At 45.2% G+C, this 20858-nt stretch overlaps 2 protein-coding genes across 7 annotated transcripts in view; one reads left to right on the forward strand and one right to left on the reverse strand.

The window, feature by feature from the left end:
- GOLGA1 (golgin A1) overlaps positions 1 to 3453 on the forward strand; it is a 30320-nt gene extending 26867 nt beyond the window's left edge. For all 6 annotated transcript variants that reach the window (XM_073314552.1, XM_073314550.1, XM_073314554.1 and 3 more), the window contains one exon: positions 862 to 3453. In XM_073314552.1, coding sequence (XP_073170653.1) covers positions 862 to 942 — 81 coding nt within the window. In that variant the 3' untranslated portion in view covers positions 943 to 3453. The remainder of the gene's footprint in view (positions 1 to 861) is intronic.
- Positions 3454 to 3745: 292 nt separating this feature from the next.
- On the reverse strand, positions 3746 to 14259 carry ARPC5L (actin related protein 2/3 complex subunit 5 like). The gene is made up of 4 exons (XM_073314559.1): positions 14041 to 14259; positions 8695 to 8766; positions 7811 to 7987; positions 3746 to 4785 (listed from the first exon to the last, which is right to left on the reverse strand). Exons 1-4 carry the CDS (start codon positions 14182 to 14184, stop codon positions 4723 to 4725), a joined length of 456 nt encoding a protein of 151 aa, XP_073170660.1. The 5' UTR covers positions 14185 to 14259; the 3' UTR covers positions 3746 to 4722.
- Between the last annotated feature and the right edge of the window lie 6599 nt (positions 14260 to 20858).

The following is a 20858-nucleotide window of genomic DNA, read 5'->3' on the forward strand; positions in this document are numbered from 1 at the left end:
CTCGCTCTGTTTCTGCTCACAATGATAAACTCTTCTCGTAGTATTGCTGGAAGTGATGTATAAGACAGCAAAGGCAAGTACAGGACAACTTTCCCATGCACCAGAAAAGTACTAAGGGCAGCAGTGGACTCAGTATTGGGTAGGAAGCTAGTACCTCCTTAGTTCTAATCCTGGCTCCCAGAGGAAGTGCTTAAGTGTTCAGACCAAGGGGCTGAGTCAGAATTCTTGCGTTCTACTCTTGCCTTTGCCACTGATTTGTTGTATGACCATGGAAGTCGCATAACCTGTTTTTGCTTGTTTCCCATTCTGTAAAATGAGAATTCTCACCGAGGGGCATAAGGGAGATTTTACTAATGGATGTTTGTAAAGGGCTACCTGGTGTTACCCCAAGGCCCACTGTTCTGTCATTCTGTTCCTAGTTGGATCAAGAGTTAAGTTAACCATGTTCAGACTAGATATCTGAGTATACAGGAGGGATATGGGGTGCCATTTCACAGTGGGTATTTTACATTTGACTTTAATCAGGGTTCTGTGATTACAAATTAAACTGTGTGAAGTTAAAGAAACAGTCAGTTGAAATAATTTAAACAAATAATCCTGTTATACATAATCAGCTAAATTTTATGAAAGCAGAAGGAATATGTGCTGTTTAGACAATGAAAATCAGTGAAACCAGTTTCATTGGAATCTTAGTTCTGAGGTGTGTGGGATGCAAATACTGTTGCTGCTTATGTTGTATAAATGCTTGTTTTTTTAACCAAATCTTTTTAACCTTTAACCAAAGGGCTGATGTCCCTTGTTAAATCTTCATGATTTAAAAGAAGAGTCTAGGTTAATGTGTGTTGTGTTTTCCCATGCCAGATGTCGTGGTTTGGGTCAAAGCCATCTCCCAAAGGCAGTATCCGGCCATCCATCTCGAATCCCAGGACAGCATGGTCTTAAGGGAACTGGAAAATGGGCAATCAGCTTCTAGCCTCTTTTTTTTTCTGTGAAAAGGACACTTCACACACTAGTTCAGGTGTGTCTTAATCACTGTCATTGCAGTATTTTGTACAAGAATTTTGACAAATTGTTTACAAAGATATACTGTACAAGCAGCATCCTTCACTGCAAATTGAAATTTTCTCTCTGGGGTGGATTCAGGGACTCTGTCTCAATGGCCTGTTAGCTGTGTAACAGCTATCTCCTTATGCTCATAAATCCTGTGTCTTGGCACCAAAGGGTTATATTAATTTCACTAAACATTGGTGGCAGTTCAGGATTTTGACAGTTACATTTGTCATGATGGGGGAATCCCAGCTTCTGTTGTCACGAAATACTAGAGTTCTATAACTCTAGGTACATACAGTAAAGCTTCCCTTTTTCATTGTGCACAGGTGGCAATGAAGGGGGGTTTGCTGGTGGTACTGTGTTCAATTCCTAACAGTTATAAAAGCTCTTTGGAGAACACGAACAAGGGGTATAACCAAAAACAAAGTCTTGCCTTGTTATACTGACCTAACTTGTTAGCATTTGTTCATATCACTGTGTAAATTTTACTGTGCATAGATCCTGGCCTGCGGTCATGAAAACTGCACAGATGACATTTATTTAATTTTCAGAGAGAGAGCACAACTTTATAGTTGTCTGATTTTTACTTTTCTTAAAGAAAAAAATTAATATTTAAAATGGTCTTAATTATAGTACCTAATACTCAATCACCTTTTAAACTAATGTACTCGTCTGTATCATAGGTTGTTAGTGGTGGGAAGAAAGGTAGTAAACCATTTTAAATACTTTTTAAAGCTGAATTTCAGTTTATTGTAAACATAATTAAGAGTTCCATAGTTCTTACTGAAAGGAAAAAAAAATCTTAGTGATACAAAGGGCAAAGAATGTCAGTATAAAACCTTTGGGTTTTTTTTTTTCTTTACAAGTTTGCTAGCAGCAGACTTTTATAACTAACACCTGCTTCCCTCTAAAGCAGTATTGATTGGTTCTATTTCAGACTTTACATTTACCTTCAACTAAATTTGCTTTGATTTTAAGGTGGTGGGCTTATTAGCTCTTTCCTGTCCTCCTATTCTTTAGTTGGAGCATGTTAGTCCTTTTAATGTAAAGGCAGAATTCAGTTTGTACACAGCAGCTTGTGGCTTGAATACTATGAACTTCCCTGGAGAGGAAGGACAGAGTAAGTCCTGATCTGCCATACAGAGCTGGAGTAGAATTTTGCCCTTAGTTACTAACCACAAACTACATTAAAAATAGGAAGCAGCAATTTGTCTGGCTTTGTTTAAAAAAACTGAAGTATTTATAAAAGCTACATAGAAAATATAGAACTTACACGGGCAGCAAGTTTAGTCATTCTTTGGCAAAAAGGCTCTTGGGTATTGCTGAACAACAGTATTTTTATCAAATACATCTTGTTAAAGAAAATTCAACATATTCTTAAGATAGAATTTTAGACCAAATGTTTCTTGATAAGACATTCATAGTCACTGTAGTATTTTAACCTCACTGAGGGTGTAGGAGTTGGCCTGTGCTAGTAGGAGTAATGTCAAAAGGAGTTGTATAAATCAAGTTACCCTTCCATTGTGGAAGAATAGCAATAAGATTTTCAATAAACAGGCTCTGTCCTTACACCTAAGTAAACACCTTTAATGGCTTTAGCTTCACCTACAGCATTACTCTCAATGGAGGGGCTCAAGGGCTGCTGTTACCACAGTTAACTTACAACATACGAACAAATGTAAAAGCTTTCATATTAGAAAATTTAATGAATCTCAAGTCCATTATTCTTCCCTCTCCAAATGGAGCAATGAGGGCTATGCCTGTGTGTACTTAGAACTAAAGCTTTCATTTTACTGTGATTAAAAAAATTACTTTAGGATAAATGGCTCCTTTCCATAAGATATCAAAGAAATTCAAACATTCTCAATTGCAGTAGCGACCCTTGCTAGTGTCTCTTGATGACAGTGGATCTAGGGCAGGTAAATTCCAGTATGGCGATGCCCCTCGTACTGTTCTTGTCCACCAGTGACTACCAGCATGCTGCTTAAGGATTTATTTAAAAGCTGGTTTGAGTTGTTCCTTTAATCTGCTGTGGGTTGCTGCTTAACCTGAAGGAAAGCAGTCTCCTCAGCTGGTTAGGGGATCAGGGTAAAGGGAACAAGGTGGGCTGTATGCTAGAGAAATTTACAGTATCTGTTGAATAGCATAACTTCAGTTTGATCCTATAGGAATTTAAGGTCCTTAATTTGCCATGAGCTAGTTTTCCTGTGTTGAATTTTCTGTAACTATCACAGCAAGAATAATCTATGGTGTATATATAAAAATAATTAATGTACTACTTCCTTCTATAGAAGCTCCTGGGTATGTGTAATCCTTTCTATGAACATTTGCCAGTGGATTTTAATCTATTCCTTTGGTGTTGTAAATATGGATTGTATTATATAACACTATCAAACAACTGAACTAATTTGTGGTGCAATATTTTTGATTAAAACTCTGGACTTCCTTCTAGTCACCTTACGTGGTTAGCTCAATGGTATTCCAGTGTCAATGGACCAGGTAGTTAACATGTAAAGGAGCTAACTGACCTCTGTGGGGGAACTGTTATACTTAACTCAATGATGCACTGCTGTTGTGTGTTTTGTTTTTTTACCTAAAGCTAAACTACAGTCCCCTTCTTTTGACTGGTGCTATGTTATCCATAGCATTAACACAACATGCCAGGATCTTCTCCCACACAGATGACTATACAGCATTGTACATTAAAGATGTGCTGTTAGTTTATTAGCAGGACTCCACTCAGAAAAAGTCCCCTTCAAAGGGAGTGAATATACTTCTGCTTACAGGTGAACATATCAGAGCTCTGATTCAGAAGACAAGCAAGTACTCACCATACTTAAATGCAAGGACACATTTTCCATAACAGCATTAGTTATACATGAAGCTTTGAAGTAGTTCCTTGCTCAGCTGGCATGAGGAGAAACTAAACCCTCAGACACCTTAATACACCATATATTATATTTGGCACTTAACTTAATCCTCTGTTTATACATACAAATTACAGCAGGGCTAGAAAGAAAACATTCAAGTAAACACAGAGTGAGGCCAAGGTGCAGTTACAGGTGCTCATTCAGTCCATTTAGGAAAAGGTGCTCTAGTTTAAAGCATGTCAGTCAAGGTGGTATATGTGTAAACAAGAGCATGCTGCTATGTGGAGGATCCTACACCAGGAATATTTCAATACTAATTTGCCTTTGAAGCAAGGGCAGTTTGACTCTTACAATTCAAGAGCTTTATTGATGCAGCAGGCACTTTACAAACCAGTAGTCCAGCTAGTCCTCTGATTGTATGTACAAAATCCCCTTTCAAAAACATTTCCCCCACCCAGAAACCAGTCAGAATTCTGTGTCTACTGAAGCCATAGCACCTCTTCTTTTAAATAAGCAATACACACAGGCTCTTAATGACCTCTCCCCTTACCGTAATGGGAGCAGAATTTCTGCCTTCTGCTTTACCTTTAAACAAGGGATTGAATGTCTCAGCTTCTGTATTTGATAGTCAGAAAGCACAGTAATATTTACCCTTTTCCCCCAACCTTTAGAATTAGAAGCATTCCAGAGGTTTCCAAAGTATTTCAGTAGATTGCAATGTCTAGAAAGATGGACCAGCGTCACTTCAGCTAATTCTTTCTTCTGATTCCAAAACTGTTCATCTTGGTTCAAGTTAAGTCTTTTAAATAGTCTTTCTTGCTGTAAGAACTCTTACTATGGAACCTAGTCCACCTACCGCTAGTGCCTGTGAGGGTGGGAAAGGGAGATAGATATTACACACAAGGCATCCCAGACATAACAGCAGATATTAGCTAACATTTCTGTACTTAATTGTAACACTAAGCAGTATATAGTTCACTTCTCCATTTGTTGCTAGAGCTCCTAAAATTCAGACACTATTTAAGCATTTACTTCTTATTTTACATTTTCTTGCTCTTAAACCTTTGAAGTCATTGTTTAAAAAAGGCTCTTTAATGAAAAATAGATTTCCTGAAGAGGTGCTGGAATTAACATTACTGTTTGAATAAGTTAATTCTTCTGAAAATGATAGGGTAACAAATCTGCAAATGAACATGAAGCAGAAACAGCAGTTTTCATTTTGTGGAATCTCACTTTCAGACACATTAGAAAAGAAATATGCCCACATGATCAAGTATTAGTGTTACTAAGGAACTGGAACCATTTGGCATTATGCTACTGGTTCAAGAGTTGAACATTCCAATAGTCAGCAGCAACTGCAGCCATTTTTGGAAAAGACACTCTAAAGTCAAACATTGGGAATGTATTACTAGACAGTTTATCCCAACTTCTTAAGAACAGCATTAATAGAAACAGGAAATTATTTAACCCTAGAAGAACTGTTTAAGATACATTAATCTTTCCCCTAAAGTCTGTGCAGGTACCTTCTGCAGTTGTAATCTTACAGAACAATTTAACTTCTTGGTGATTTGGGGAATAAGTTGTATCAGGGACTAAAGAGTATAACCTATGGCTGACCACCAGAAGAGAGGAGCTAATGGTTAGGGTGCTAAACTGGGATTTTTGACCTGGATTCAATTCCCAGATCTGCCCTGACTTCCTTCAGGACCTTAGGCAAATCTTTAGTCTCTATGCCTCAGTTCCCACATCTGTACTATGGGGATAATAATCTCACTCTTCACAAGAGTGATAGGTAGAATAAAGACTGAGGTTCTCAAGTATCTGAGGCAACATGGTTCTGTAAGACAAGCTATTGTATTATATCAGAGCACCCAAGGACACTTGAGGGAGACATTACTGTCAGACAGTAACCTAGTGACATCTTGTAAACCATTCAAATTTAAGGGGATGGTGCAGAAAGACTCTAGGACACAGAACAAAGCTATCACCAGTTCCACTGAAGATGGTATTAAAACTTTGTATGACATTACCACAACTACAGAATCTCTATCACCTGCCATAGTTCTGACTGGAAACAAGGTTCTTTTGTTTTTAGTCTAAGTTCAATATCCTGCATACAAACAGTAAACCAAAATGTACCTACATTAGAGTCTAAAATGTAGATATACTAGTGATTAGGAGAAGCAGCTATATACTAAGAGACTAAATTGACAGCTTACAAGTTTATCTGCTAGATGCAATAAAAATGCAACCTATGAAGTATTACAACCTGAGCAGGGAATACTCATGTAAAACATCCTGCTGCTCTTAGGAAGTGCAATGTTATAACTGAGTCCTCTTATCTGAGAGGTGTGGGAGTGTGTGTAATTGCACAAGCTGGGTGTGTAAGAATTCATGTTTTTACCCACTTGCACCCAAGTCACAACTGAGACTTGTTTCTATATCTGTTGCTAAAGCTGGGCAGCTGGCTCTGACACTAATTTAAAAAGGTCCTGAAAGGAAGTGCTAGATCTCAAAGGACTAGACAGATGACTCCTCCTCTCACCATGCACGAGTCACTCTTCATACCAGTAGTGCCATGAAGCGGAATGCGAGCAAAGCTTCAGTTTGGAAACAGTGCCAAGACTACTGTAGTACTGCCTCATTCCTTTCCAAGTCTAGTGATGAGCATGTAAGCTCGTTATGCTTTGCTGCATACGCTGCATGGTGACATTTCCCCAGCCAACGCAGTATGCTGGGTAATTTCATACACCATGGGCCACCAATCCATAATGGCCAGAAACCATCATGTTCATTGGAAACAAAAAACAAGCAGAAATATGTTCCTTGCTGTCAAGAGAACAGTTCTCTCCTCCCACCCCCACATCTGAACTGACATTCTGCAAAGCAAGCAGCAGCTGCAGAAGTCTTCAGTGCAGTTATTAAGTATCCCTGCTGTGTTGTCTTTAATGTCTGAACACATCCTTGTGCGGTTGTAGATGTACGCTGAATTTTAAAAAATTTCTTCCTTTAAAAAGACTTTGACAGTTGTTCCACACTCAGACCTACACTCAGGAGGGGGGCAGAACAATCATTCCCTACAGACCTCTGCCTGCTCAAACATGCACCCTACTCAGGGTGGCAGAAAGGAAAGTATCAAAACAGTCTATTGGCAGCAAGGCCCTCACCACACCCTCATAGGATCACAGAACAACCATTCGATAGGGGACCTTTGCCTCAGGATAGTACACATCAGAGCAGTCATTCCACACTTGAACTCTAAGGTAGAATGTGGTCCAAGTAGGAGCTTTTCAGTTGCAAGACTTCACAAGAGTTTCTCTTGCAAGTTAGAATTGTATAACAATCACTGCTCAGTTTTGTACATCCAGTTGCCAATTTATGGGAGTATGACACACGAAAGCTCTGAGGCATGTATTTCTCTAGCACATATCCAGAGGCCTATGCACCTCTGCATATACGCCTGATTGATTTTTTTCTAATCACTTTAATACTTTGAATAATCAACTCTCAGTTTACAAGTTGGTAGATTCTACCAAAGAAAATCACACCACTCTACCCAACTACATCATAATACTTCCACCTTATTCCTCCTTCCATGGACTCCCAACCTTTATAAATGGCTGCAAGAAAAGATAGACTTTGAAGCTTACTAAAAGTTAATGAATCCAAACTCTGGCAGACCAGTAGGGAAATAAATTCCCAAATAGTGTAGCCCTTAGGGAAAATGCCCTCTCAGACTCCTCCACCAGCACCTCCACTGACTACAATAATATCATACGATTCTGCAAGAGGTACTGTTACATAGAGCATGTAGCCACTCAGAAGATTTTCACCAATGATCCTACTGAACCGTGACTTCAAGCTTCGGCAGCACTGGAAGAGAGACTTACCTTTTCATGCCACTGAAGTAATATTGCACTGCTATTTTCTGTTGGCTTTTCAAATCCTTTATAAACGTACTTCATTAACAAGTCAATACCATTTCTGTCTAACGAGTTTACTGCCTGTTCTATCTCACTGCTTTTAAAGGATGTGAGGACCTTAAGCACCACTCCCTGGGCCCGTTCCTGCAACGACAAGAGAAATAAAATGACATCAGAACCTACTGCCTCAAAGAGCAGAAACAGCAAAATTTTAACTGTGTCCAAAATGCACATGTACTCAGCAAATGACTTCTGCCTAACAGATAACATGCAATGGAACTCTCAGCTGGATATAAAAGGCCATGTCAGTCTGTGAACAATTAGGCTTTAATTTTACCATTTTAAATTTGAGTACTTAGAAGCATTTAAGAACCAACTTCTTTAAACATTAGAAGGATTGAAAAGGGTCAGTCTTTCCTTCTGAGAAGATGATGGGATTTGGTGGGTCAGTGGACCAGACTTGTAAGTATCTTAGCAGCATGTTTCCCGCACTGCTATGCCCTAGCATAAACTTGCTATCCCACTCCATCGAGCCAGGTATGTGCACCAAGGTGGAGAAGCCACATATACTGGATAGCTTCTAATATTCTTCTCCTAGAGTTTGCATGGTAAAGGTCCAGCCACTGAACAGAAGCAGTTACTAATCAAGGGTGTCTAAGTAGAAATATATAGCATATACATTTTACAAGTCGTTCATATACTAGACTATTAACAATCAGCTATTTATATTTTCAGATAAATGTTATTTTAAAGCGTATTAACACTCCATAGCTAGGTCCTTAAGGATCAGTGTGTCAGCACTTAAGGTGAACTAACAGTCACACCATTAGAAACCCAAAGACTCTATTTACCTTTATTGCTTGGTTCTTCGTGTTCAAAGGAGAATTCCTTAAAGCTGTGTGGAAAGCTTGGAGCATATCACCTGTGCGGCACAGCAAGTTAAGGACCCAAATTGTTTAGATATTCTTAAAGATGATTAATAAGCATTCTATAAAGGACAGATTAGAGCACTGGATTTTCTAAAACACCTAACTCAAGATAGTGGAATCAGGAAGCAAGGACAAACTGTAGCAACATACCACACCTTTTGATCAAGCTGACATAACCCTCATTTTTAATATAGCTAAGACTATTGTGAATAGCCTTTTGAGTACTCTAAAGATCACCACAATGTGCTTTGTAATACAAAATACAGGATTTCTAAAAGATGGTGTAGTAGCAAAGTAGAGTGTCAACTTGTGCACATCAAAAGGAAACTCAGTTCATGGTCAGTAGATCTTTACACTTACCACTGTTTTTAAATACTATACATAATGTACACAATGGCTGAGCATCACCATGAACTCAGAGGTATCCCAGCTTGTCACAAAAATTACATTACTGATAAAGAGTACAGTGGATACTGTTTCAGAGTAACAGCCGTGTTAGTCTGTATTCGCAAAAAGAAAAGGAGTACTTGTGGCACCTTAGAGACTAACCAATTTATTAGAGCATAAGCTTTTGTGAGCTACAGCTCACTTCCTCAGATACTGTGGATACTGTGTAGACTAGGGATCTCAAACCCAAACCACGAGGGCCACATGAGGACTAGTACATTGGCCCGAGGGCCGCATTACTGACACCTTTTCATATAAAGGTACAGAAGTCCCCGTCCCCCCCGCGCACGCACACACACACACTCCCCCCGGTCCAGCCCCCACTCCACCTCTTCCCCCGCTCCCATTCCAACCCCTTCCCCAAATCCCCGCCCCGCCTCCTCCCCTGAGCGCACAGCTCCCCGTCCCTCCTGAAAAGCGCTAAGTGCCACCAAACACCTCTTTGGCAGTGGGAAGCACTTGGAGGTAGGCAGAGGAGCATGGATGCAGCGGCAGGTGAGGGGAGCTTGGCAACCACAGGAAATAACTCCAGGGGGAAGCGGGGAGCTTGGCGGGCATCAGCAAATAACTCTGCGGGCCGGATGTTTGAGACCCCAGTGTAGTCACTGAAATTCCAAAATAGCATTATGGAGTTCAGGGTCCACATAACCTGCACACACACACACACGATCCAAAAAAGAGAGTCTTATCCTGTCTTCAATCAGAAAGCGTTCCCAATTCTTTCAAGAGGGGTTTTGCTGTGAAAAGACGTGTAGGATTCCACAGCTCCTAAAGCTAGAATTCACAAAGTAGGTGGGTAACAACTCAGCGTCCAGAAGGAAGACCTGTTAGATTAGCTGTAAAAATATAAACAAGTCCACTGGGGATATCCAGAAGAAAATATCAAATTGGCAAGATGGCTGCTGCATTCACCAGCTTAAACAAGATGTAGTCTTTTAAAAACCAAACTACGACTTCAACTAAAATGTCATTTTCACCTTGCATATGGTTCTGGAGGCTGGAAATCCACCAAACTTACAGACAAATATCTAAATGCCTTTGAAAGCAAATGCCCCAGGAAAATACTAAGTATTAAATGGAATGAATTTATTGCAACTGCCATCACAGTTGAACAACTCCTTATCTCCAAAGTTACCCATAGAAGATGATGAAAATATTGAATGTGTTAAGAATGAAGCCTGAGCATCTGCTATGGACAACTCAAGAAACATGTAAGAGGAGTCAACCAAAAGAATCGCTCCATTGAACAGTATGTAGAGAGAAAATTATGAGATTTAACAACATAGAAGACATGCAAGAAGCAGTCCAAGCTACACAGAGATAGCAGAGCCTTGGTTGTATCCTAAGTGATATCTGAAAGCATGGGAAAGATTCAGATTACACACATCTATTTATGAAAGGGAATGCATGCATACCCCATCTGGGAAACATCCAATCCTGTCTCCTGCAAATCCTAAGCGTAGCTATAGTTTCTCCTTCTATAGGAGGAGAGTGTGGAAACCTGAGCTTTGCCAATGAAGAGATGTTATCTTTTCTACATAAGTTAAATTGTGGTAATGGAGCAAGGTAGTTTGGGGAATTCTATACTGTATAGTAAGAACAGTCACAAGGATCAGGCAATTAAATATAAATTTAAAAACTTGAATAAAAGATGCCAAAGAAATCAGCACCAGTTTTATGTTTCACAATGATTTTAATTAACTTTGTGATCCCAAGCCCTGAAACTACACAGCAAGAGTAAGATTGTTAAAGCCCGACAGCACAGCAAGAAGGATTGCAAACAAGTGCTCATTCTGCTCCAAGGTCAATTTCCTCTTCACTTATTTTTAAAGCAATTGTTCACATCTGAGTTGACAGGAAATCCTGTGTCAGTTAAACTAAAGTTGACAAGACTTCACTGTTATAGAAGCAGAGACCTCCTCATTTACCACAAAACTTAAAACTTTGCAAATCAGCAAAGCTTTGCTCTCAGTTACTCAAACTGAGCTATGGAACCATCTAATCTTACAACCCAACATTCTCATTTGCTTAGTTCAAGGGATGCCAAGTAACAAGAATGGCATCCAGGGGAACAAGTCACCTAAAAAGTAACTTGGTATACTGGCAGCTATAACTGGAAAACTCTCAAATCATTTACTATTCATTTCTATTATGCTTATAAATAGAAGTAACAGCAGGATGGTAATGAACTAATCTACTTCCTTAATTAATAGGAGAGCCCCTCTCTGAAATACATGCAAGTCCTTAACTTGTTACCCGCAACTTCATATTGGGATTTAAAAAATAATGCTGCCATAAAATAGTTAATTCAGTCATTCCCAACACTTGTTCAGATAGAAATGTGCATCTTGGAGGACTTCATGAATGATCTTATTTGGTGTGGAAGAGCAGCCCAAGTGACAGCTTCCACTCAGGAAGAATTCTGATCAAATTATACAAACTTAGAACAGTTATTGGCCTTCTGCCCAATTTAATTTTTACAGTGAAGGAATCTTAACTACATAGTATGGGTACAAGATAGCTCAGAGGATTGGTAATGAGATATAGATTCTGTCACCTTTAGATGACAGACTAGAATCCAGCCCAGGTCAACATCAAGTCTGATGGCTGTTCGGACCAATCTGAAATCATCTGGTGGGGCTTAGTCCAGCCCCCTAATGGAGAAAAGTCCCACATCACCACCTTTTAACAGATTGACCAGAGAATCCAAGCAGCAAATGGGGAGAATGAACTTTGTCATCTCCACGTGGTAAAGCGGACACTACTGATATGTATTAGTGATGGGAGCAAACCTGTACCCTTTTTGTGGGTGGACGATATAAACCTCCCAGGCTATCAAGCACTTTACTCTAGGTTACACTGTGAAAAAAGATCTGCACAACTCCAACTGATATTTTCTAAGATCCACAGACAAACTAAAACTATTTCTCCTGCAGATCCTCCCAGTAAGAGGCTATCCTGCTCCCCCCCCCCACACACACTTGTTGTAGGCTTCATTTTAAAAATACATTGTGTCAAGGAGCCTCCTTGCTTTCATCTTCTGAACAGGAACCTTAATAAAAGGAATAATCTGGGTTAGGTCCCAGTGTGGCTGGTGGCAGAGTTATTTTAAGCACATTTACATCAGTTTGGCTCAATTAACTCACTTCAAAACACACTGTCCTACTTGAAAAATTATTTCAGAAATGGGATGAGGCAATGGAACATTCTCCTTCTATATAAGGCTCTCTGTCCACTTCTGTCTGCAACCCCTAATTAGGTAACTTAATTTGCTTCCAGTGTTTTTATCAACAATCCAATATAAACTATGAATTACAATCAACTGCTACAAAAATTGAGATCAGATCCCACATAATCCCCTTTCATAAACTGCTAAAAAAATGACAATTGTTGGTGGTGCAATATGCACAGCTTGGACCCACAACTATAAATCAGGTTATTTCAGATTTCAGGACCTGGTTAGAATTCCACAGACAAAGAGATACCAATCTTAAAGTTAAAGCACAGTCTGGGACTTGCTTTCATTTCCCATGTTTGCTGCTTTCTTTTCTTTATCAGCCAAGTGGAGTTTTTTCAATTTTGTCCACTGTATCATATAAAGATAAGCAAAGGAACATGTTTATTTCTTGTAAACAGAAAGTGTGATGAGATTAGAACTCATGAAACTGGACAGCAAAAAGGCAAAGATGAAAAAAGGAGAGATGGGTTAAGATAACATTTTGGGGAGCCAAGTGTTTTTAGCATTTTAATAGATGTTATAAGGGAACTATGTAAATTAGTCACACCTAGGAGCATTAAGGAATACCTCAGAACAGATCAAAAATTATACTTTTAACACATCTCCAATTGTAGGTATTTTCAGTTATGCACAGCTACTTAATCTCACCAAATTTATATTCATGACTAAATTTACAAAGCACTGGGGGACATGCATGTTTCATACTACCTTTTGAAAGAAGAGACCCCACCCCCTTTAAGGCTATAACACCAATAATGCCCACACTGCAACCATGGGCCACGTGGTGTTAAAAGACATATGCAATATAAACTGCTGTTAAAGGAGAGATTTTCAACAGTACAAATGGTAGTTAGGCACCCTATACTGATTGAAAGTCAACTGGGAGTTAGATGGTTTTTTGCCAACTGTTCCTTTGAAAGTCCCCCTCAGAGTAACTGTAAATCTTCATAACACGATACATGCTCTGATACAAGCTTTTCTGAGCGAAGTAACAGCTAACAACGTTGACTTTTAAAGTATCCTCCGTGTCACCCGAGTAGGGGCCAGTGAAAGGAATGCCTCAGTTCACACATCAGAGCGACTGTTCCGGGCTTTCTGCGCCCTCGGGCAGACATCGCTGCCTGGATTAAGCTCTGCATAGGTTCACAGTTTCCGTCCCAAGTATAGCAGAGACCACGTCTGTAAAAATCCGCCACTGGCTCTGTCTGCCCGCCCCTCCACCAGCTTGCTCTCCGCACCCCCGCAGGGCTCGCCTGGGCCGCCGCTGCAAGGAACGGACGGACCCGGGTTGGAGCGCGCCAGCCCGGGCGGGCAGCGGCGAGGCGGGCGCCGCCGCGTCAAGCCCCGACTCCTGCCCTCGCTCCGCGGAGACGGGGGCTCTCCAGCCCCCCGCCTGCAGCAGCCCGGCGCAGGGCCCGCGCCGCTCCCGCCCGCCAAGCCCCCGCCGCCGCGCCCGCACCAGAGCCGCCCCCCGGGACGACAGCGGCCCGGCCGGCTCCCAGGACGCGGCCCTGGGGCCTGTGGGCCCGCCCGGCGCGGCTCTCCCCGCCGGCGGGGCCGGGCCCAGGACTCCCCGAAGGATATTGCCTCAGCAGCGCCTCCACCTCGGGAGCCGGGTCCGGCTCGGCCGCCGCCGCCGCCTCCTCCGGCTCCTCCACGAACTTGTTCTCGTCGTACTCGTCGATGTCCAGGCGGCGGAAGCGCGAGGAGAGCGTGTTCCGGGCCATGCCGGCGGAGAGGCCGCCGCCGCCGCGCCGCGCCTCACAGCCGCGAGCCCCCGCGCGCCGCTTCCGGCAAGGGGCGGAACCGGAAACCCCGCCCGCCGCCGGAGAAGTCGGGGAGGAGCCGGAAGGACAGAGGCGGAGCTTGGCTGTGAGGCGAGACTCGGAGCTGGAGGGCGGGGCTGAGCGGGCGTGGGGGAGGGGGAGGGACGCTGGGGAGGCGGGGCTGAGCGGGCGTGGGGGAGGGGGAGGGACTCGGGAGGCGGGGCTGAGCGGGCGTGGGGGAGGGGGAGGGACTCGGGAGGCGGGGCTGAGCGGGCGTGGGGGAGGGGGAGGGACTCGGGAGGCGGGGCTGAGCGGGCGTGGGGGAGGGGGAGGGACTCGGGAGGCGGGGCTGAGCGGGCGTGGGGGAGGGGGAGGGACGCTGGGGAGGCGGGGCTGAGCGGGCGTGGGGGAGGGGGAGGGACGCTGGGGAGGCGGGGCTGAGCGGGCGTGGGGGCGGGGGAGGGACTCTGGGGAGGCGGGGCTGAGCGGGCGTGGGGGAGGGGGAGGGACTCGGGAGGCGGGGCTGAGCGGGCGTGGGGGAGGGGGAGGGACGCTGGGGAGGCGGGGCTGAGCGGGCGTGGGGGAGGGGGAGGGACGCTGGGGAGGCGGGGCTGAGCGGGCGTGGGGGCGGGGGAGGGACTCTGGGGAGGCGGGGCTGAGCGGGCGTGGGGGAGGGGGAGGGACGCTGGGGAGGCGGGGCTGAGCGGGCGTGGGGGAGGGGGAGGGACTCTGGGGAGGCGGGGCTGAGCGGGCGTGGGGGAGGGGGAGGGACTCGGGAGGCGGGGCTGAGCGGGCGTGGGGGAGGGGGAGGGACTCTGGAGGGCGGGGCTGAGCGGGCGTGGGGGAGGGGGAGGGACTCTGGGGAGGCGGGGCTGAGCGGGCGTGGGGGAGGGGGAGGGACTCGGGAGGCGGGGCTGAGCGGGCGTGGGGGAGGGGGAGGGACTCTGGGGAGGCGGGGCTGAGCGGGCGTGGGGGAGGGGGAGGGACTCTGGGGAGGCGGGGCTGAGCGGGCGTGGGGGAGGGGGAGGGACTCGGGAGGCGGGGCTGAGCGGGCGTGGGGGTGGGGGAGGGACTCTGGGGAGGCGGGGCTGAGCGGGCGTGGGGGAGGGGGAGGGACTCTGGGGAGGCGGGGCTGAGCGGGCGTGGGGGCGGGGGAGGGACTCGGGAGGCGGGGCTGAGCGGGCGTGGGGGAGGGGGAGGGACTCTGGGGAGGCGGGGCTGAGCGGGCGTGGGGGAGGGGGAGGGACGCTGGGGAGGCGGGGCTGAGCGGGTGTGGGGGAGGGGGAGGGACTCTGGGGAGGCGGGGCTGAGCGGGGGAGGGGGAGGGACTCTGGGGAGGCGGGGCTGAGCGGGCGTGGGAGAGGGGCGGGGCCTCGGGGAGGCGGGGCTGAGCGGGCGTGGGGGAGGGGCGGGGCCTCGGGGAGGCGGGGCTGAGCGGGGGAGGGGGAGGGACTCTGGGGAGGCGGGGCTGAGCGGGGGAGGGGGAGGGACTCTGGGGAGGCGGGGCTGAGCGGGCGAGGGGGCGGGGGAGGGACTCTGGGGAGGCGGGGCTGAGCGGGCGTGGGGGAGGGGCGGGGCTGAGCAGACGTGAGGGGCGGGGCTGGGACTCTGAGGAGGGGGTCGGGGAGAGCCAGGGACTCCAGGGGGGGCTGGCCCCCTCTCCAGCTCCATGCAGGGCCTGTCGCAGGGTGGGGCCAGAGGCGGGTTCTCAGGTTTGCCCGGTTCCTGGAGGTTTCATCACATGACTGTCTTTAATTGCTGGGAGCTCCAGGAGAATCCTGGAGGGTTGGCAAGCCTACCCGAAGCAGGTGCTGTTTGCCCCGCCCTGGGAGCTTTGCAGCCCCCAGCACCAGAGCCCTGCCTAAAAACACCTGCAACTGGGGCAAGCAGGTGCTTGTCCCGGCGGCAGCCCGGAGCGAGGCCTCCCCACAGCTCCTGTAGTAGAGCAGGGCCCAGAGGCGCGAGGTCAGGGCTTGGCTGGCTACAGCATATTGCACAGCCACAGTCAGCTCCAGCCCTTGCCCTTCTTGTGGTCGGTCGAACGAGAAGTGGGCTAAAAGCTGCTCTAAACAGGTGAGTGCCCTCACTTTGTTCTGAATCAGCAGTTCTCAACTAGGGGCCCAAGGCCCCCTGGGGGGCCATGAGCAGGTTTCAGGGGGTCCACCAAGCAGGGCTGGCATTAGACTCAGGGGCAGAAAGCTGAAGCCACCCTGCCTTCACCCCCGCCCCCGAGGGCGGGAGCTAAAGCCTGAGCAGCTTGGCTTTGCGGGCCCGCTGTGGCATGCAGCCCTGAGAAGTTGCCCTGGTTGCTACCCCCTAATGCTGGCCCTGGCTTTTATACACAGAAAAACAGCTGCTGTGGCCCAGGGGGCCGTGGAATTTTCATAGCATGCTGAGGAGGGGCTTGGAAAGAAAAAGGTTGAGACCCCCTGTTCTAAACCATAATAAATCTAGGGCTAGTGTAGCCCAGCCCCTACACATCAGGTCCACGTACCAAATATTGTACTTGCATGACAAACTATTTGTACTCCCACCTCCTCTTCAAGTTACGAGACTGGGTTCAACCATCTCCTAAACTGGCATTTCATTTTAAGATGTGGAAGGAGGATGTCTGATTTCCTACAGCTAGAATTATGCATTAAGAAATTACATGCTGTTCCCCATTGCTTAGACTCCCCACCCACCCCACCCCACCCTATGTTTCAGTACCAGTAAAGCTCCTCCACACCCTTCCTTTCAAGCATTTCCGTTTGCTTCTCATGAGTCCTGAGGAAATTGTGCCAAAAAAATAAAAAAATTCTACACACAGTATTTTAAAAAGCTGCAAATTGTATTTGTCAATAAATAAATGTGGAGATTCCACCATGGCAATGAGGAGCACAGGCCACTGACTACAGAGCTGTGAGATCACCCTGTGTCCCCTCCTCCCCCCATCCAGCTATGGACTCAACGCAAAAGTTGCACCCAACCCTGACACAGCACAAGGACCAGGCCTGCCCCAGGAACACACTGGGGCCCTGCCCCTCTATGCCAAGCACACTAGATGTAGGCAGGCAGGTTCAGGCCAGCAGGATCCAAGTGTGGAGGGGCTTAGTGTGGGGAGATCCAACTGTGAAGTAATAGGGTTCTGTGGGGGGGTAGTCTGGGTGTGGGCAGCTTGGTGGGGGGTCTTGGTGTGGGGAGGATCTGGATGAACAGGGGTGCAGACATAATGGGACTCTGCAGGTGGTCAGGGCTCAGCTGTGGGGGGGGTCTGGGTGTGCAGTGATCAGCAGGAGGGTCCAGATGCTGGCTTAGTGGGGTGCGGATTGGGGGGGGGAGCTAGTCAGGGTGGTCCAGGTGCAGTGAGGTTTGGTAGGGAGGTGGTTTGAGTGCAGGGGTGGGGGGCTTGTCAGGGGGGTCTGGGTGCAGTGGGGCTCCAGATGCAGAGAGTAAGGCTTGTTCAGCTGTGGGTTTGGGTTCTGGGTGCAGGGGGTGAGGCTTGGCAGGGTGATCTGGGTATGAGGTGGGTCCAGATGCATGAGGGTTGGGGGGATGGGGGAGCTGTTCCCTGTACACTGACCCCTTCCCCCCCACAGCTGAGGAACAAAGGGGACAGGAAGTGGGGGGATGATGCAGAGCTTCCTGCAACCGGAGAGGTTTCTGGGGGTGGGTCTGACCCAGCACTGGCTGTTCCTTGCAGGCAAAGAGGAAGTCCCATCCTCCCCAGCCCGGCCAGGACTAGTAGCTTAGCCTAGCACAGGATAGAAGCCACTGGCTGAGGCAGCCCCAGCTGCACCCTGTTATTTATCTCTCCATTGGCTGCTCCTGGCACCCAAAACAATGCACCTGTGATTTTTCTGCAGGGAAGCAAAGAAATCTGTGGGGGATATGAATTCTGTGGTCATACAATTGTGCAAAATTCCCCCAGGAGTATCAGTTCTTGAGAGAATAAGTTGTCTTTTGGAGCTCTGAGGGAATAGTTAAGTTCATGTCAGTCTAAGGAACATTTATCAATGCAATCAAGATGAATTGTTTTTCCAACATTTTTTCATGCAAACACTTTTTTTGTAATAGAAAAGGCATAGTTGGACACTGCAGGGAAACAAGAGCAGCTACCAGTCAGTACAGTTTTAATCAAGATTTTAAAGCTTTGATTTTAATGCAACTACTGCACTAAAAAAGAACCTGCTGTAAATGAAGTGTATCTACTAGATTAATGGATTGGTTAGTATGATACTACACACAAGTGCTATGACAGTGTGGTGGTACCTAGAATAATCACACCACCACTTCCTTCCACCAAGCTGAATTTACAGAAAGACTGTTAGAGGTTGAGCACTACAAAATTTTGAGAGGTTGCTCTAGGAGCAAAGTTCCATGGTTGAATGGCTGCACCATGCTAGTGGAGTGAATCATTAAAAGGGAAAGATTGTTTAGAGATACCCAAGTGAACTTAGTTGTATTTCCAGCACTATCAGATTTAGCACAACTTCAGATGTAATTGAGGTATAAAGAAATTAAATGAAAACCCCTTCATCTAAAAATGGGGATATTTCCCTACCTCAGAAAGGAACTATGAGACTTGATTCATTAGTCATAGAAAAATGCAACAAAGATTGTGGTAGGGTTAATCCTAGTATGTGCCAAGGTAGATGTCATTTAGCAGAAATGCAGTTTGTCAGAAAAATATTGATTTCCTACTAATTTTTTACCTGACAATAAGGATTTGATACAGAGAATCCCTTACTCTGCCGAAATTAGTTTATAACAAGTCACACTCTTTGATTTATTCTCTACCCCAGCCATTAAACTAATGCCTAGAACTACATATTTCAGGGTTGCTTTTCCTCCGTAGTGCGATCAGTGATAATTGACAGGGATGATGCCTCTTGGGGTAGAGTGCTCTTCCCAAAGGTAGGAAGGCAGTAGTTTTAATACTGCTGCTGAACAGCTTGCTCGAGTTTATTTAAAATAAATCAGCACATTGTCAAGTGTAATATTTTCTGTTATATTGGATTTTCATCAACAGGTTTCCTTCAACCAGAGACAGAAACAAGATTAGTGCCATGAAAGGTGTGGGGGGAAAAGAGGGAACCTCCACCACCAAAGGAGCTTTAAAACATCAAAATATGCTATATACCAACATGAGAGGGGAGTTAAAGGGTTTTTGATATTACGTAGGTAATCAGTACAACTCAAAAGCATTAAAGACCGTCATTAAATACACAATGGAAGAACTGCTGCCAGAGGAGTTTTAAAGTAAATAAAGTGGATTATTTTAATCACGTAGCAAGAATTAAATGAATTTCCAGTGTTCCACAATTACATTAGTAATTAGATTCACATTCTTGTAAAACAAAAATCTTCCTCCCACTTCCAAATTATTCCAGGGTTCAAGACATGGATATTTCAGCTGTTGACCCAAATAGAGCTCAAGAATGTCTGCAGAGAAGTGTGTGCTTCTCCTATTTCAGTTTATACCATTAAAAAAAAAAAAGTCCAGACTCAAGGAAAAACTGCACTTGTGGGTTGCTGTAACAGCAGTGAAGTCAATAGGAGGCTAATGAGTCTACCTGCCCAGTGCTCTTTGCCAGATCTAGTCAAATTAATATCTTGCTCTTCATTTTACATGAAGTTAACAAGAACTGAAAATTTAGTAGAAAACTGTTTTTTACATTTCCAGAAGCCAGAAAGTTTTATCCTCTGTAAATGTATTGGATGCTCAAAACTACATTAAAAAACTAAAGTGCTTTAGTGCTGACTAGCTTTGCCAGAATATTTCTGGAATGTTCAGAAAGCAGTTGAAGTGAAAGGGAAATAGCAGATTGATAAATCCCAGCTAAATTGTTAACTAGAGCCATTAAAGATGCTACTAGTCTTTAATACAGAAACTAAACAGAATAAGAATGCAACAGAATCCTTTTGTCTGCCTAACACATCCAGGCAGCACCAAAAATCCCCGCCAAAAATGAGAGATTTTGTTTCAAGACAGAAGTCTTGGATTCAGAAATGTTTTTACTTGCACTCAAGAATTAAATTCTAGATCAGTTTTCTTTGGTAGGTACCAGGTTATCCATGACCAACTGTGTATCACTTTCCACCTGTGGAATCTGTGCTGACACAATTACAGATATTCAACACTGCAATTTTACTACTGAGGCTTTTGCCAAAATTTCAATATGTAATTAGGTAGTTTAAGCACAGTTTGAAGTTTGGTTTTCTGAAAAGTAACTGTAAAAGTGAATTTGTGGACTTCCCTGTTTCTCGATCAAATCCACTTGGTTTACAAGTATCCCTCCTACCCCTCCACCTTCCAGCCACCTACAACCTAAAATCAAACTCAAGCTTGGTGTATCCAGAAATAGCTTAAAATATTACAGTCAGAATATGGCTTAACAATTTTGTTGATTTACAAGCAAGAACCAGACCAAGTTCAAGGCTCCTGCAGCTGTACTGACTCTACAAATACTAACAGGAATGACAAGCAGAAACTTATTTTAGTGAGTAAATGACTCAAATATATTCAAGGAGCAGATGTACTGAATCATATCATTTCTACATAGTCACTTTTCAGAAGAGAACCACTCAAGGATTGCTTCCAAAAAAAACAACAACAAACAAAAAAACACACACACTATTGTTAAAACTAAGGT

Source organism: Lepidochelys kempii, chromosome 16 (assembly GCF_965140265.1).
Source record: "Lepidochelys kempii isolate rLepKem1 chromosome 16, rLepKem1.hap2, whole genome shotgun sequence".
Classification (NCBI taxonomy): domain Eukaryota; kingdom Metazoa; phylum Chordata; order Testudines; family Cheloniidae; genus Lepidochelys; species Lepidochelys kempii.